Source organism: Peromyscus leucopus, chromosome 6 (assembly GCF_004664715.2).
Source record: "Peromyscus leucopus breed LL Stock chromosome 6, UCI_PerLeu_2.1, whole genome shotgun sequence".
Lineage (NCBI taxonomy): Eukaryota > Metazoa > Chordata > Mammalia > Rodentia > Cricetidae > Peromyscus > Peromyscus leucopus.
Window position 1 is genome coordinate 61,095,417 of NC_051068.1, and position 18,403 is coordinate 61,113,819.

At 43.6% G+C, this 18,403-nt stretch overlaps 1 protein-coding gene across 7 annotated transcripts in view; it reads right to left on the reverse strand.

Annotated features, from left to right (window-relative positions):
* Positions 1-18,403, reverse strand: part of Trim2 (tripartite motif containing 2) — a 160,888-nt gene that overhangs the window by 41,011 nt on the left and 101,474 nt on the right. For all 7 annotated transcript variants that reach the window (XM_037206695.1, XM_037206694.1, XM_037206693.1 and 4 more), the window contains exons 2-3: positions 13,901-14,082; positions 8,488-8,725 (exon numbers count right to left, since the gene is read on the reverse strand). In XM_037206695.1, coding sequence (XP_037062590.1) covers positions 8,488-8,725; positions 13,901-14,034 — 372 coding nt within the window. In that variant the 5' untranslated portion in view covers positions 14,035-14,082. The remainder of the gene's footprint in view (positions 1-8,487; positions 8,726-13,900; positions 14,083-18,403) is intronic.

An 18,403-nucleotide genomic window follows, 5' to 3' on the forward strand; every position in this document is an offset into this window, starting at 1 on the left:
GACAGAATCTGCCAAGCATTTTAGATAAGAAATTATTTCATGGGGCTGGAGAGATGGCTCCATAGTGAAGAGCACTGGCAGCTCTTCCAGAGGACCTGGGTTCAATTCCTGGCACCCACATGGCAGCTCATAACTGTCTATACTCCGGGAAATCTGACATCCTCACATGAGCAAAACACCAATTCACATAAAACAAACAAAAAATAAAAATAAATTATTAGAAAAAAATTATTCCAATCCTTCCCAAATGCTTCTAAAAAGTATAAGAGGAACAGGTTGAGGTGGTGTACACCTTTAATACCAACACATGGGAGGCAGAGGCAGGTAGACCATTGTGAGTGTAAAGCTTGCCTGGTCTACATAGTGAGTAGTAGAGTTCTAGGGCAAGGTGATATAGTGAGACCCTGTCCCCAAAAAAATAAAAATAAAAAAAAGTGAATCGTGTGTGTGTGTGTGTGTGTGTGTGTGTGTGTGTGTGTGTGTATGTGTGTGTGTATATGTGTATGTATATGTGTTTGTGCAGCATTTCCTAATTCACTGGGCCAAGGGTATTGCAAAAGAATAACAGACTGATTGATATCCCTTGTATATTTGGGTAAAAAATCCTGTGCTATGAACTAACAAAACCAGCCACACAGCAAAAGGATGATAGGATTTATCCCAAGATTGCAGGGAGAGTCACATATGAAAATCATGACCTGGGCATGTGACATCACCAAGCCAAAATGGTTGTTTATAGATGTGGAGTTACTTTTTGGGGGTGATGAAAATCTTCTGGAACCAGATAGTGGTGATATTTGCACAATTTTATGAATATAAAACCCACTAACTATATACGTTTAAGTGTTTGAAATATTGACTTTGATGTTATGTGATTTTTTACCTTAAAAGAAAAGAAAAAACAACCCTGAGTGCACCTTAGAGTTGACAGCAGCAAGTGTTCATTATCTGAGACTCAATACCCCAAGTGTGTCCTGGGAGAAAGAACTCTGGAATCATTTTTTGAAGTGCCGAAAGCTAGTGGTTCTTAAATGCGCGTTCTGGGCTTTCACAGCTGAGGCTTGTTGAGTTCGGCACTAATGGTGGGGTGACTGTGTGCCCCTCAGCTGAGCTCATCCACCTCTAGAGAGATGATGCCACTGTCCCCAGGGGTGGGAGGGCGGCCAGAGGCCAGGGTGAGCTTATTGGTGTTGACAGGTGGTCACCGTCTGTGTTCATCAGCAGAGGAGCTGGCAGGGCCGCGTGCATTCCTAGGGGGGAAAGGATGCTCCAGGCCTGTGGCCAATCTGGAGGCCTTTGTGGGGATCCTGACAGTTGATGGGGGAGGGGAGGGCAGTCTCACCCTGAATTCCCCTTCCTGTCAACGTCCTTGTTAGTTGTGGGACGGAGCCTCACTGAACACTGACAGGGCTCCCTGGTCATGTGTCTCCCCAGGATCACAAGGCATGAGCTCAAGTGTTGGCTTTAAGAGCAAAGAGCCTCTTAGATCACTGGCTGTCATTCTGTTTTCTTTAGGACTTGGCAGTGCGGTCCCGGCGGTTTAATGAGCAGAGCACACAGCATTTCAGCACGTGACAGGCCTTCATCCACTGGTGCTAATCAGCGTGGCAGCACCCCACTTTGCTGTTAATCACCTGATTTTATTAACCTTCATACGCTCGACCAGTTTTTAAAGATTTACCCATGGCAATTAACTGCAGCAGTTTATCTGGGATGCTGCGTTTGGCTTGCAGATGCAATGAGCATTCCCGTTTCAAAGCGTAGCCATCAACTCCTACCGTCTATGACCAGACTACAGAGAGCTAAGACACTAAGACATGTGCTGCTAATTCCCCACGGCCTCTCGCTGGTTCATAAATTTTATGATCCTGAAGACTCACAGCGATTCTGCATGGAGGAAGTGCTCAGAACATACTTCCAACTTCTTCGTTCACCTCAAGGAGGGTCAGAGCCTTTAGACAGATTTAGCTTTTGATGTGACGGGATGAACTGCATTTGGCAGAAAGGAGAGGAGCGGGGACTTTAACCTGAAGAACCGTTAATGGTTCTGGAGGTGCTGGAATTAGCAGGGCATCTAGCATCCAAGGGTCTCTGGTGCTGAAGTGGGCTCAGAAAAGCATCTTCAGGAATTCCTTTCTATTCCTCTGTAAGTCAGGGTCTCAATATACGGACCAAACTGGCTTCAAACTCAGACTCACAGAGATCCTCCCCAGTGCTGTGATTAAAGACATGTGTCACTAACCTAGGAATTCTTTTCTAATTTGTCCACCAGACAGTAGCCAGAGACCCCTCCTTCCTTAGTTTTCCTAAGAAAGAGAGTGTCTTTTATAGAAATTCAGTTGTTTTGCTCTTTATTTATTTCTGAGGTTCTGGGGAGGGGACCCAGGGCCTTGCAAATGCTCTACCACAAGCTACACCATAAATCCTGTAATTTTAATTTTATTCACTTTTTTTTCATGCTGTGGTTTGAAGTCAGGGCCCTATGAGTGGGTGACAAGCTCCACCCATTACCCCATTATTTTGAGATGGGGGGTCTTGCTTCATAGTCCAGGCTGGCTTCGAACTTGTGAACTTGTGATCCTCCTACCTGAACTTCCCAAGTGCTAGATTTATAGGCAACACTACCATTCCTAGTGCATAGCGATTTTAGAGTTAATCACCTCAGTGGAGGGCACCATTACATCCTTGCCAAAATCTCAGACCTGCGGTCGTCGCCTGGCAACACCAGCCTGGTGCCAATCAACTCCTTTGATGTAGTTCTCCCCCCTCATTCCTGCTGGATCAGAGCCTACAGTGGATTAGTCCAGCAGACGGATCCCCACAGCTTCCCTCCATCTCAGTCTCCTCTGTTTTGAATCAACCCTCTCACATCCCCTGCTAGTTTGAGATGGGTTCAATGTAAATTGTACATAGGTGTGCCAGTGTTTAATGGTCTTTAACAGAGCCTCAGACTGAAGCCAGGATCAAGTTCCCAATAACTGCATCCTTCCTCCAAGTCCTGGTCTTTTCATCTCTCTGGCCCATCGCCATTTCTTGGCTCCTGAAGACCCTGGGCTGACAGCACAGTAGAACACAGCAGACTTTTCCATTCTCTCAGCAACTCTGTCCCTTCTGAACAAAATGTCATTCTTCTTTCCATACTGTATACACTGTATATACTGTACACACCACATAGATACTGTATCCATATGGCATATACTGTGTACTGTGCATACTGTATACACTGTGGTCTCACAGAGAAAAGCCAGAAGTCTAAACATAAATATATTCACATATACCAACAGTTATATGTCATTTGTTTCAAAGACATCGATCTGGGGCTGTAAGTGAGGCTTTGATAAAGCCTGTGCTCTGCCCTGGCTAAAAATTCTTAGTACCCATCCATCAATCAATCTATCAATCAAATCAATCAATCAGCTTCAATAGTCACACATCAATCAGTTATATGGGCTGATAATAACCTCATCAGGTATCTAATATTGTAAATTTATATTATTTCAATTTTTTACTATAATATAGAAAGTCAATATTTAATATAGAATACAACATTCCTATTGGAAATCATCACCTTATCCATGATTTCCTTACAAATAATTCTGTTAGTGGAATTGCTGAATTAAAAGTTGAGAGGCTATCTGAAATGCCTGTTATATTTGGGCCCAACTGACTTCACCTTTCTAAAGAACAATTTATTCTTTTTTTTCACAAGACCACTCTGTGGCATTGTTCTCTCCTTCCACCTTCTGTGGGTGCAGAGTTTGAACTCAGGTCGTAGACCTGTGCAGCGAGTGCCCTTACCTGATGAACCATCTCTCCAGCCCCTGGTTATCATCTTTTAAAAGAAAATAGAATAGAGATAATTATTTTTTGTGAGGCCTAACCTCCCTAATACGATTTTTTTTTTTTAGCCATTTATGCTTTCCCTGTGGATTTTCTAAGATCTTTGTTCAATTTCTTTGGAGATAATCATATTTTCCTTGTCAGTATTCTTACATATAAAGAACTCTCTGAGGCATTTTCATTAAGAATTTTATGGTTAGTATTGTAAGTTAAATTATTAATAGCTTTCATTTTCTGTCTTCCCTAGGTTTTGGTATCAGGCATACAAATGAACCACAAATTAGCTGAGAAGTTTTTGTCTTTCACTACTCAGGAGTATACTAAGAATCTCACACACTATTTTCCTTCACGTTTCATAATTTACTTTGTTGTTCTTTTCTTAGCTTCTTGAGTTTTTGTGTGTGTTTGTTTTTGAGACAGGGCCTCATTATATAGGCCAGGTTGTCTTTGAACTCACAATATAGGCCGCATACCAGGCTTCCAACTTCCTAAGTTGCATTCTTCTCAAATAAAATAAAATACTTATTTAACCTACAAAAATCTCCTTTAAAAAATATATGGAGTTATATACCCCATACATGAGATGGTAAAAATTCACTTCTGTATGTTTTTTTTTTTTGTTGTTGTTGTTGTTTTATGTGCATTGGTGTTTTACCTGCATGAAGGTGTTAGATCCCCTGGAACTGGAGTTACAGACATCTGTGAGCTATCATGTGGGTACTGGGAATTGAACCTGGGTCTACTGGAAGAATAGCCAGTGCTCTTAACTGCTGAGCTATCTCTCCAGGCCCCAATTCTGTGTTTTATATAGTCCTGTTTTGCCCTCCCTTTATGTATTAAATAGTGGTGGCTTCAAAAAGACATTTTGTGTTTTTTCCACGAACACTTGCCAGTTTAACTTTAGTATACTGGGCGGGAGCTAAATACACTGATGTTTTGTTGTGGCCTAGTTATACGGTCAATTTCAGTGGCTCAAGTTCTCCCAATCTCAGCTTTGCTCAACAGACTGTCTTCCTAAAACACACAGGTTTTTATGTGAGGGAGGCAGATTCCTGCATGAACGTCCAAGGCAGGCAGATTCTCACATGAGCATACTCTTTCCTCTGAAATACGTCTTCTGCTCTGGGCTCAGTGATACTCTCCAGTCCCGCAACTTACCGACAGTAGCTGGACATCTCAGTAAATGCAAACCTGATACCCAGCCTCAGTCTCACTACTCTGTTCACCCTTCAGACAGTCAACTGTTCACCTCTTATTCTGAAGGTTTAATGTTCCATGCTGTTTTTGGAATTTAGGTCAAGTGCTTTCTCGATGGTATCACAGTGTGTCACAATCTCTCCCGAGCTACTTTTCTGTTCCTCCCTGCAAGTCTCCCGCCCAGCTGTATGGTGGCCTCACCTCCAGACTTCATGTTCCAGGTGCCCCAGCTGCCTACCATTCCTGAACACCACCACACCTTTACATTGATTACCATGTTATCCTCCCAAGTGCCATTTATTTGACGTTCTACACAACCACCGGTTCAAATCTCGGCTGGTGCCTACAGTTGGACTCCTAGTGTTCCTAAGACTTCCTTCCCTACCAAGCAGGGTCTGCAGGGAGCCCCGTGACTGAACTAAACTTTACAGGAACTTGTACCTGATAGAAACGTTTTCCTAGATGTAGCACTTAGGATGGGAATCCAGGCAGAGAGCCTCAGTATTCACTCTGAGCCAGTAAGGAAAGGGGCCAGAAAAGTAACATTCAACCTGCTTTAGGAGGAAACTTTTAGCTTTTTTTGGTAAAACATACACACTAGTCTCCCTTGGATTATAGTGTATATATTATACATTGGTGTTATTACTAGCTTGGTGTACTACTAATTAGTTACAGATGTGCAAGGCATGATGTCTTCTTGTGTTTGAAGCTATCATAAAGCTCAGGATGATATTTATTCTAGGTCTAGCTTCAATGATGTGTCAGTCAAACTGGTGCTTAACCTGTCCAAGCCTGAGACTCTGTGTCTATGGATAAGGGTCACTTACAGGTAGGTGCCTTGCAGACTGCGTTGGGAAGCCGAGTGCGGGTGTCTGGCAAATCTGTGCAGCAGTCTGCTGAAGATGCAATTCTCAGCGCTAAGGTCTCTGCCCACTTGAACTCATTCTAGAGGGAGAGCTCCAAGACCAATGAGCAAACAGCCCACAGATGACATTATGATTGCCATGGGGCAGAATAGGAAGTGACATGATGAAGGTAAATTGCTATCAAGAGGTGGCTGGACATGATGGCACATGCCTTTCTTCCCAGTACTCAGAAGGCAGAGGCAGGCATATCTCCACGAGTTCAAGGCCAGCCTGGTCTACACAGACAGTTCTAGACCAGTAAGGAGTGCATAGTGAGACCCTGTCTCAAAAAAGAGGAGGCTTGCCTCAGAGAGCGTAGCTAGAGAAGAATTTCTGGGAAGGAAACGGGGAATGAAGGTGAAGGGCAAACAAGCCACAGAAGAGAAGGCATGGGACACCGTGGGAAGAAGGAATGGGACAGCTAGCTGAAGACAGAAACACCACTGAGGAGGTTAAGGAGGCCAGGCTGGCTGAAGCAGAGCGGGCGAGTGCAGTGTGAGAAGCAGTCAACGGCTGAGGAAGAATGCTCGGCTCTAACAACCACTTGCTCTGGTGGTGGTTTATAACACACTGGGGGTGGGATTTATATTACAAGTAGCTTCAAACACTTCTTAAGTGGCCAGTATAAGGAAACAGTGAATAAAGTCACTGCTTAGAATGAATATAGCATTAGGGATGGAGGTATAGTTCAGTGACAGGGCATGAGCATTCAGAAAGCCCTGGGTTTGATTCCTAACACCAAATCACCACCACCACCACCACCACCACATCATCATCATCATCATCATCATCATCTAATACAGGGAGCAGTGCCAGGAATTGAATCCAGAGACTTTCCCATGATCATCATCATCATCATCTAATACAGGGAACAGTGCCAGGAATTGAATCCAGAGACTTTCCCATCATCATCATCATCATCATCATCATCATCATCATCATCATCATCTAATACAAGGAGCAGTGCCAGGAATTGAATCCCGAGACTTTCACATGCTAGGTGTAATGGTTGGAATGAGAATGGCCCCCATAGGCTCACGTATTTGAATGCTTGGTCCCCAGCTGGTGGAACTGTTTGGGAAGGATTAAGAGGTATGGCCTTGTTAAAGGAGGTGTGTCACTGGGAACAGGCTCTGAGGTTTCAAAAGACTCCTGTGAGCCAGGCAGTGGTGACACACACCTTTAATCCCAGTACTTGGTATGCAGAGGTAGGTGAGTTTAAGGTCAGCCTGGTGTACAGAGAAAATTCCAGGACAGCCAAGGCTACACAGTAAAACACTGTCTCAAAAAAACAAAACAAAACAAAAAGACTCATAAGATTCCCTGTCTCTCTATCTACCTCACACTTATGGTTGTGTCTAAAGATATGAGCTCTTAGCTACTGTTCCGGCATCATGCCTGCCTGTCTGCTGCCATGCTCCCTGACATAATAGTCATGGACTCTAACAACTCTGAAACCTAAGCCCCAAATTAAATGCTTTCTTTTATAAGCTGCCTTGGTCATAGTGTTTTATCACAGCAATAGGGAATTAACTAAGATACTAGGCATGCAATCTACCACTGAGCTACAATCCAACCTCTAAGAAATATGTATGTATTTTTAGAGAGTCTCTCTGTATTGCCAAGGCTGGTCTCAGACTCATCAGCTTCTCGAGTGCTAGGATTATAGGTATGCACACCACACCTGGATCAAGAAATAATTTTAACAGCTAACCTTTACTGAGAGCTTACTATGCGCTTTATATCATCAAAACATTTCATTTTCCAATTTTGAATAATTCTATTTGGTAAAAACCATTATTACTTCCTTTACACAGAAAAGGGAGCGAGAGTTTAATAAACTCACTAAAGCTGAGGAGGCAGGAAATGTGTTTAAAGGCAGGGTTTGAATCAGCCAGGCTGACTCACAAACCTGTGCTTCTAGCCGTGACATTACCCTGTCCCTTCCAGGCACAGAGCTACTGTGAGTCAGTTATTTGATGAGTCTTATAGGCCCATTTGCATTTATAACAGTTATTCTGCTTGCTAGAAGCAGGAAGTATGTTTGCAACTCACAATCTGTAGTCTTTATCGGGGATGGACAGAACTTCATTTCTTCCTTCCTAAGGAGTAGGATCTGAGACATGAGGAAAAACTCTTCTCCAAGAAAAATAAGCTCTAATTAATTAGCATTTTAGCAATCACTTTCAATTTGTAGAGCTTGTCTGCTATTAAATCCGTATCCATGATTTTTGACTTGCGTGTTGTGTGCCTAGCTTGCAAGCAGCAACTGACTCTCTCTCCCGAGGACCACAACAGTATATTCCAAGTAGAGATGATGAAGACGGATTTTATGCTATAAGTAACTCTGGTTAGAGAAAGTGAGTAGGAAAAAGAGTCTGAGGGTGGTCAAAAACTTGTTTTTAATTAGTCATTTCTCAGACTGTTATTAATATATTATTAATAATCTTTGCTTTAATGAAGACTCTCTGAGGTGTGTACCCGAAGCCTACCCAAGGCCACAGCCACCATGTCCCCCAGGCAGCCTGCTGTCTGCCTCACTTACATTCCCATCATGGTTTGGGCACGAAAGCGGCTTTCCTGCAGCCACAGCGGTGACCGTCTCCAGGATGGAAGAGTCCTCGCCATTGCTGCCGGGCGTTCGCTGCAGCACGTCCATGAGGTTTGTGATAAAGAAGTTGTTCTGCAATGCAGCCACCCCTTTCTCAGGCAGGATGGAGGTCTGGCGACACACCGGGCAGGAGAGGGTTAAGCTGTGGGCTGGAATGTAGTTCTGCAGGCACCTGTTTGGGAATACACATGAGGGCAGTCAGCACAGCAGGCCACTTCTGCAGGTACCATCCATGTTCCCCTCAACAATGGCTGACAATGGGCCACTTTGCAGACACCTACTTTGTGGTGTCCTGTACCAGAGAAATCATGCTTCAGAGACCAAGAACCAACCTGTCCTCACGTCGGCTCCATACACTGACCAGACAAACGACTGTGCTTAAGGAAAGAAAATGTCACAGACTTCTGTAGTGTCATAGTGTGGTTGGTTCAAGACCAAGTGACCTTGACCTTCCAAGGAACTTGATAGACCTACCAGGTCAGATGCCCATGTGACTCACATACATAGCAAAGGTTGGAAAGCCTTGTTCTGTAAGCATTGAGCTCACAAATGTGTAGACTTTTGCAGTTGGTGGGAAAATGTCAGATATGTTCGTTAACATTGAAATTCAGTTGACACAAAACCATAATTATATATATATATATATAAATCTGACTGGAAATATTCGGTTGAAGCAAGGATGAGACACACAGACTAAGTGACCGCATCTCTTGCTTCTCCTCAAGAAGCACACATTTCATCCAGTTAGTTAAGAAAGAAATGTATTAACAATGCAAACTACATTTGAAATATTCTCCCGAACCTATAGAGGAGGCACCATTATGACCCCTTTGGACAATGAAGAAACATGGGTATAGAGAGGGGCTAAGGACCTCGCCTAGCTTTCTTTAGTAGGTCAGGGTTAGGGTGGGAATCCAAACCCAGGCAGTTTGATATCATAATTCAACCTTTAAATAACTAGAGTTGGAGCTGGGCTTGCAACTCACTGGCTAAGTGTCTACCCAGCATGCATAGGTCTCATTCAAGCACTGCAGAAACAAACCCAAAACTATGCTGTACACTGTTTTCCAGCTGCTTAGCCAGAGTTTGAGAACCACCAATGTGGCCTCTTATTTTGCAGATGAAGAAAGTAACACCAAGTAGGGTTAGCTGGTGAGAGTCTCAAAGGCCATTGGGACCAAGTCTTCTGCCAGAAATGAAACAGAGCTGCCAAAGTCAAAAATGATACTTGAGGCCAAGAGGCATTGGCAATCATATTTTACCAGACAACCGACCTTCAGCAAGCTTGACTTTGCCCCCACTTCCTTTTGTGCTGGATCATCTTCCTGTGTCTTTATGGCGTCTGTTCCTCTATGTTTTCTGAGTTACCAAAGCTTGGTGTTACAGCTCCATCCTGAAACCTCTTCTTCCTCTGGGATCTCACACCACTATGAGTATAACAGACAGAAACCTGGGGGAGAATCCCCGCTGGCCTGCACCTGCTCTGGCTCCAGAGTGCTAGCACCTAGCCTCAATTCATCTTTTGTTTCTTGGTTACCCTTTGCTTCTCTTGTTGCTCTATGTTCATCTTATCTGAGAGTCTCCCAAGGATACAAAGCCTATGCAAAACTTGATTCAGGAAACCTGGAAAACTCTGGAACCTGATGAATCTAGAAATTTGTACTTGGCATTGTATTTTTGGAAGCTTCTTTCAGGTTGTTTTGAACATATGGAAATCAACTGGCTAAAGTGTAAATATGGAGAAAAATAAAAATGCCCTGGGTGAAGGGAAAGGCTTCAGTCCTTAGAGGCTGGATCCCCCTGCAGCCATGAAAGGCTAGCTTCATTCTCTTTTTTTCCAATATTTATTTTATGTACATTGGTGTTTTAGCACCCTAGATCTGGAGTTACAGACAGTTGTGAGCAGCCATGTGGGTGCTGGAAATTGAACCCGGGTCCTCTGGAAGAATCACTGAGCCATCTCTTCAGTTCCTAGATTCATTCTTAAGGTACCTCTGAGTCTTCATTCAATGGACACTCATGAACCCACACACCAGCGCCATGACAGATACCCTCTCCAAGCCCTATGTCTTCTACTTTTTGACACTTTTTAGATGTCTCAGGGGTCATACAACCTAACAAGCAACAAACCAAACCAACATTCTTCCTCAAACCATGTCCTCATCCTATCTTGATGAATGGTACCTCCATCCACTCATCTAAGTAAAACAGAGACTAGGAGTCATTCATCAAATAGCAGCTCCGCCCCCCCCCCCCCCCCGCCCGTCCTTCATTTCCTTCGCCCACCCCATCATTAGGGCCTGTCAATCTCTAAAAGCCTTCCTCAGTTCTCCAGTTCTCTTCATGTCTATTCTACATTCTCTTTTAGACTCAGGCAAGGGCTTTACACGTGGCACCTATGCTAATCTCTGTAAGCCTTCTCCACATTGCAGTCAGAGTGACCTTGTTAAAATGAGAAACAAACCATGCAAATCCCTGTCTCCTCTCAGCTGAGATGAAAGCCCACCAGGGCAACCGCTGTTCTTTCTGTGCAAGATGGGATTCCACATGTGGGACCATGGGTTTCTCACATTATGATCTAGCCCTGGAGTGTCCTTGGCCTCTTGATTTGAAGAACACAGCCATGGGGGGTTGGGGGGGTGGGGTTAAATCCTCCCCATCTCCTAGTCCCTTACGATGACGCTTCTACATATCTCTGACATTCTCTTCTCTCGTTCACCTCTCTTAACTAACTTTCACTGACTCTTGGGTGTTCCGCTTAGCAATCATTCCTGCAGGGAAGCCTCCCTGGTGAGGCAAATGCTCTACTACCATGGCTTCCTGTGGAGTTTGGAGGTCCAGCATTTGTCCCTGGTTTATTTATTTTTTAAAATAAATCTTTTTTTTTGTTTTGTTTTTCGAGACAGGGTTTCTCTGTGTAGCTTTGTGCCTTCCCTGGGACTCACTTGGTACTCCAGGCTGGCCTTGAACTCACAGAGATCCGCCTGGCTCTGCCTCCCGAGTGCTGGGATTAAAGGCGTGCACCACCACCGCCCGGCTCCTGGTTTATTTATCTATTTTTTTAAATAAATCTTTATTTATTCATTATATATACAGTCTCCTGCCTGGTCCCCTCTTGGACGACAGAAGAGGGCACCAGATCTCATTACAGATGGTCGTGAGCCACCATGTGGATGCTGGGAATTGAACTCAGGACCTCCAGGAAAAGCAGCCAGTGCTCTTAACCTCTGAGCCATCTCTCCAACCCTGTCCCTGGTTTAATGTATTAATTGGAATGGTTGGGAGTTCATAACTGGCCAGGAGATGTTTAGTTTTGTTCTCCTTCTCAGCCTTGTTGATGGTGTTTTAGAAGACACTGGGTTAAGTGACCAGCTGTACAACTTCTCTCTATAAAAACTAAACCTTCTAAGTAAAGCTGCTGAGCACTGTCAAAAGGAGCCGCTCCAATGAGCACACTGCTAGAACAAGTCTAATGCATCCCACAGGGACTCCCTACAGTAGGAGCTCATGAGTCTCTGCCATGCATTGCTGGACAGAGGCAAAGCTTAGCAGGGGTGGACCCTGCACAGCTCAGAAGTGTTGCTTCTTACCTAACATGGTTAAGAAAGAAGTATCAAAAAAGCCCCTGAGAGGATGCTATAAACACAGAAATTAGGCAGTTCTGTTGAGCATGGACTGAGTGACTCTCAGCAGGTACATACTGTGTAAGTGCCAGGCTATGGTGACTGCTGCAAATAAAGTAATGGTGTCACTATCTGTACCCAGGGACAGAGTGGCAGTTCTCTGGGCTTTGCGTTTGGCCATGCCCAGTCAGCGTTGGGGTAGGGGAGGGGATGATCACTATTTAATTATTGGAGGATATGAATTACAAAGCACTTGGATAAATATGAATGAAATAAAAAGCACAGGTGTGAAATATGCACCATCACTAAAACAAAACAACCCACTACATAATTCCAAATGAAAGGAAAACCCCACAACATCTATTGAGAGGCACATGTACCTTCCCTCTACCCATCACCGCCATCAAGGATGTAGTCTTTCTGCTGCAGCAGGACCCTTCAGAGTAAATCAACTCTTTTTTTTAAAAATCACCAGTTAAATAATAAATGTGTTTTGAATTGGATGGTAAATAAAATCAGCATCTATTTGAAATCATTGAAAGTACTGAGTTCATGACCTAGAAATAGGAAGTATACTATTTTAATTACATCTATTAAGTAAGAAAAATGTATTTAACAACATATGTTTCAACATTGCTAGAGTATTCATTCATTTTGAAGAACAGTATTTATAAAGCCTTGCTAAGGATACACTTAAAATAAGTCACAAGTAAACTCCATGCTAAGAACTTCTCTTCCTGTTTTTGTTGTTGTTTTGGTTTTTTGTTTGTTTGTTTTTGAGACAGGGTCTTTTTACATAGGCCTGGCGGTCCTGGAATTCACTATGTAGACATTTGAACTCACAGAGATCCGCCTGCCTCTGCCTCCCGAGTACTGGGATTAAAGGAGTGTGCCACCACTCCCGATTCTGTTTTTTGTTTTGTTTTTTAAAGACAAGCTCTCAATAGCCAAGACTATCTTCAAACTCAAGATTCTACTACCTCAGCCTCCCAAGTACTGTAATTACAGGCTTGGGCCACCAAGCAGGTCGTGAAACAAACTTCTTATCCTTATGGGCTTTTTTTTTTTAAAACATAGTAAGTCAAGCCACGGAGTATAAAAGTGTATATAAAGGACTGGAGAAGTGGTTCTGTGTCCAAGAGTGCTAGTTGCTCTTACATAGGGTTCAAGTGTGGTTCCTAGCACCCACATCCAGTCAGTGGCTCACAACCACCTGTAACTCAAGCTCCTGGGTATCTGACACCCTTTTCTGGCCTCTGCCCACAGACAGACAAACAGACACACACATACATATACATAAATAAAAATAAACTCCTAGCCAGGCGTAGTGATACACACCTTTAATCTCAGCACTTGGGAATGCAGAAGCAGGCAATTCTCTGTGAGCTCAAGGTCAGCCTGGTCTACATAGTGAAAGCCTGCCTCAAGATTAAATAAATAAATAAACAAACAGAATCTTTAAAATGAAATAGCAACGGAAACACTCTTTCAAGAAAGACAAGTAAGAAGTGTGTTTTCTTTAGCTCTGTCTTTTGGAGGCGAGCCAGTCCGTTCCTGGATGCTTTCTCAGACTTGTAATCGTTTGAAACGAAGTAAGTCCCTGGCAGTTCCTGACTGGATTCCTCGATGTCTGTTAGGAGCACAAGTCAGGCATTGTCCCCCTTGGGGTAGCAGTGGAGTCCTGGGAAAGAGCCTGAGCAGGTGAGTGAACAAAAGAAGCTTACCTCTCGCAGAAAGTGTGCAGACAGGGCAGGACCTTGGGGTTCTTGTACCGTTCCAGGCATATACTGCAGATCAGAAACTGCTTGTCAATCTGGCGCACCACAGGACTTGGGATGCTGGCGCCCTCACTGGCCATCCTAGACCACTGACATGGGGGGCCGGCTGTCCTCGACCCTGCACGCTGCTGCAGTCAGAGAGAAAAGCCAAAAGGAAAACACATGATGACCCCGTAAAACACATGCACACCAATCCTGGGCTCTTCCATTCTAAACACAGGTAGACGAGGGTGTGTCCTACAAGAAGATGTTTGCTGAGTTTAAAAGTGAGCGGCAGCCGAGGGGGCAGTTACATAGCTAAGCGCATGCCTTTACTCACGACTGTATTTCAGATATACATTTGCCTTTTATGTTCAGATGACACTCAGGATATTATACTTTGAGGGGACTAGAAGACGTCACTGCCAAACACATCACATTGGTGTGAGTTATTTTAACTGAAAGCTGTTGAGGAACAATATGCAGTCATTGGAAAAACCTTATCTCCTCTTATGTACCTAGAGCCTATAAATAAACTGATGAAAGACATGAAAGACATCCCCGGGGGAAGTTATACAGATTGTACTGATGTTAATTTTTTTTTTTTTTAACATTTACTTGTTTTGTTTGTGTGCACGTGTGTGGGCATGTGACTGCACGTGTGGAGGTCAGGGGACAACTTGTGTGAACTGGCTCTCCTTTGGCCATGCGGATCCAGTGGTTGAACCCAGGTCCTCAGCATCAGCAGCAAGCTCCTTTACCCGCTGGGCGGTCTCTGCAGTTCTGATGTTAGCATTATTTTGTTTGTTCGCTTTTTTTTTGTTTTTTGTTTTTTGTTTTTCCCTGTGCTAGCATTCTTAACTCTACATGCTTGGAAGTTTCATTAAAAAAAAAAAAAAAAAAGAGGTGCAAAACCCTAGGAGGTGACCAGACTTGGGCGTTTTAACATCAGCACACACAAAGAAGCCATCTCCCCTCTTTGTCTAAAACGGACATGAATTTTCCATTTGTAAAGGGCATTTCTCCCTCCGAACTGAAGTGTGGGGAAGGCTCTCAGGGACTGCGGCTGCAAGGAGGTGGGTCTTCACAGCTAACCGGGCTTGACAGAGCTCACAGACCCAGGCTTCCCTCTGGCTTCCCCACTGCACGGCCCCAGAGCCCACCCCTTTCCTTCACCTGGGCTATCTAGTAACAGAGTGGAGAGAATGCAGAGGCAGTCCCTGGAATCATAAAGGAATCTCCCTCACCTCTGTATGTTTGAAGGGAAAAGAGAAGTCAGAGGAAGCTTCAAATAGGAAGAGATTGCGCATGTCACAAAGACCCCAGAGAGGAAAGCAGAGTCCATTGGGCAGGAAGTTATAACAGACACAGCTCGGCCACTACCTTCAAGGTTCTGGCTCCTATCTCAAAAAGTTAGCATGGGTTGAGCTGAAATTCACTTCTCAATTTTCGAAACTCTTGGTAAGGTGGTGCTCACAGGCCTCTTGTTCTCAAGGCAAAGATGGAAGGTAGGAAGGAGGAGAGGGAGGGAGGAAGAGAGTGCAGACAAAAACTAGTTCATCATCAACATAAAAGAAATGAAAAATTTATTCTTTTTTTGTGCGAGTGTGCGCGCGCATAGTATAGGTATCTCTGAAACTTACAGCCTTTGCACCTCTTAAGCTGCCCACCACTCTGACCTTGTGTTTTGCTAAGGCTTTGCTCTGGGAGCTTGATTTACATTTGACGCTAGAACTTGGTCTGTGACCTGTGTCTGAAGCTGGGAACTACAGCATGTAGTTACAACATCAGCAGTCCCATGCTCTCTGTGGGCACCACTCTTCCAAACACGAATGATAGTTCTCGTGCCTCACCAAATAACCAATGTTTTTAGATGCTCTTCAGCTCTTTGCTTTAAAGATTTGTTTACTTTTATTCTACGTATATGAGTGTTTTGCCTGCATGCATGTGTGTGCACCACAAGCATGTCTGGTGCCTGAAGAAGCCAGGAACGGGTGTCACATTCCCTGGAATTGGAATTACAGATGGTTGTGAGCCATCACGTGGGTGCTGGGAACCAAACCAGTCTTCTGAAAGAAAGCCAGTGCTCTGAAGTAATCCAGCCCCAAGTTTTATTAAGAAAACTCTGGATCTTACAATCCGAGTTTTATCGCCACTTGGGTGGCAGTAAAACTTGCTTGACTGTGAGAAATTGACACAATTCATGAACAAAAATTCACCAAGGGTTTTTATTATTATTACTTATTATTATTATTATTATTATTATTATTATTATCATCAGCCCTAACAGCATATACATACAGGCAATACCAATGGGCTCAGCATGCTATAATTATATATTTATTCATTTTTATATGTATATATGTGACTAATTTCATATTTATTCTAATTTTATACTTATTAAACACGTGCAGATAAAATAGATACCACGCGTCAAAACTAACCAGATCCCAAGTCTACACATCTCAATGAACTTCTTCATAGTTAGGAACAGGCATTCTGACGCTATGGAGTTTCACACTGGGTTTTCCACTTTCACTGTCTAGTATATTTTTATGTAGCTATGATAATAATAATTAGAGAAAAAGAGGCCATGCATTTGAGAGAAGGGTCATGGAAAAGGGTGGGAAGGAGGAGAAGGAGCGGAGGAAATGGTATAATTACATTTTAATTAAAAATAAAATTTAAAAAATAAAACCCTGTCAAGATCCATTTTAGCAGAGTTACACCCATGACGGGTTTATAAAGGAATCTGATTAACAAATGGCACCTGGTGAATGTCTGTGAGGCAGGAGCATCACCTTCAGTCAGAGCTCCCTGCTGGTGAGGCAGTGGAGGCAGGAATATCTAATTGGCCAGCACTGGCAGCTAGGCTTTTCATGGAGTGCTCCCTGAAGAGCGGGAGAAAGATGTTCCTTGATGGGATGAAGGGCGGGCGGTTCATCTCTCGGAGCTTGACCACATCCCTGTGACATCAGACGACTGAAGGAAAGCACTGTCTGTCTAGAGATGAGCAAACCAAAGCGGAGGGTTGAAATGACCTACCCAAGGTCATCCAGGAAGATCAATGGAGCAGAAAGCTCAGGTTTCGGGTTTTCTGCCTCCTCTGACGGCTAATCTTAAACAAGGGTGACACTTGTTATAAAAGTAGCAGCATGCTCTCTTGGGTGGCAGTAAAATTTGCATGACTGTGAGAAAGCAACACAATTCCTGAACAGAAATCCACTAAGGGTTCGATTATTACTATTACTATTATTATTATTATTATTATTATTATTATTATTATTTAATGACAGTGATGGGTGGAGATGCAGCTCAAGGAGAGAACACATACTCAGCATTCAATATAAGGTTTGAGCCCTTATTCCCACACATTCTGTTAAGTTTATCATTAAATAGGGGCTGGAGGAGGGATGACTCGGCAGTTACAAACCCTTGCCGGTCTTGCCGAGACCTGGGTTCAGATCCCCGAACCCATAGGGTGGCTCACAACAGTAACTTCACTTCCAGGGGATCTGACACCCGCTCTGGCTTCCAGGGCATACATGTGATACACAGATATCCATGGAGGCAGAACACTCATATGCATAAAATAAAAATAAATATTTTTGGGGGCGGAAAAGCCAACTAAATTTTATTTTGAATAGCTTTAAAAGTTTAAAGTTGCGTTTATTTACCCATTTGTGTTGGAGGGTGTGGGGGAGGGGGCGACTGTGCCTGCCGCAGCAAGCATGTGGAGGGTCAGAGAATAACTTTGGGAGTCATTTCTCTCCTCCCACTCAGAGGGCTAAGGCTTGGCAGCAGCACATTTACCTGCTGAGCTATCTCAGCTGTCCTTGAATATGTTTGATGTTTTTCATGTGACCGTCACATGCTCAGCAATGCTGGATAACACAGCAGAAGGAAGGGATGGAGGGGCAGAGAACACATACGGATTAAGTTATTTTTTAAAAACCTTGTTTTGATCAAATTATATATAGTAACGGAATAAAATCCCTTAAACCAATGTTTTTTATGCTCTAAAGCTTAAAAAAACACATTTGATTCTAATTCTACGGTAATTATTGTGGTGAATGATGATGTCTTTGTTAGTGTTGCTCATTTACATGGTAAATTAATTATGCCTACTCATTAACACTAATTTAAAATCATGACAATGCCGCAGATCTGTCACAAGTGACCTGTTGAAGGCATCTTGCTCTTTAGAACTCCCACAATCAACACAAAAGGTTTCCAAGCCCCCAAGACCCCCAGCTTTGCCAGGATAAGAACACTTCTGGGAATATTTCTGGATGTGCACTAACCGGAAAGCACTTCATTGCTCCTAAAGGGACAATGTGCTTGGAAGAACTCAGGCACAGCATGAGCCAGTGTGCATGGTGGGACGCTTCTAGGCCTCCGAGTAGGCGACAGTCTTTAATCAAAGGGCTTGAGCACTACCAGCAATGAGTACCTAACTACATTCTCCCA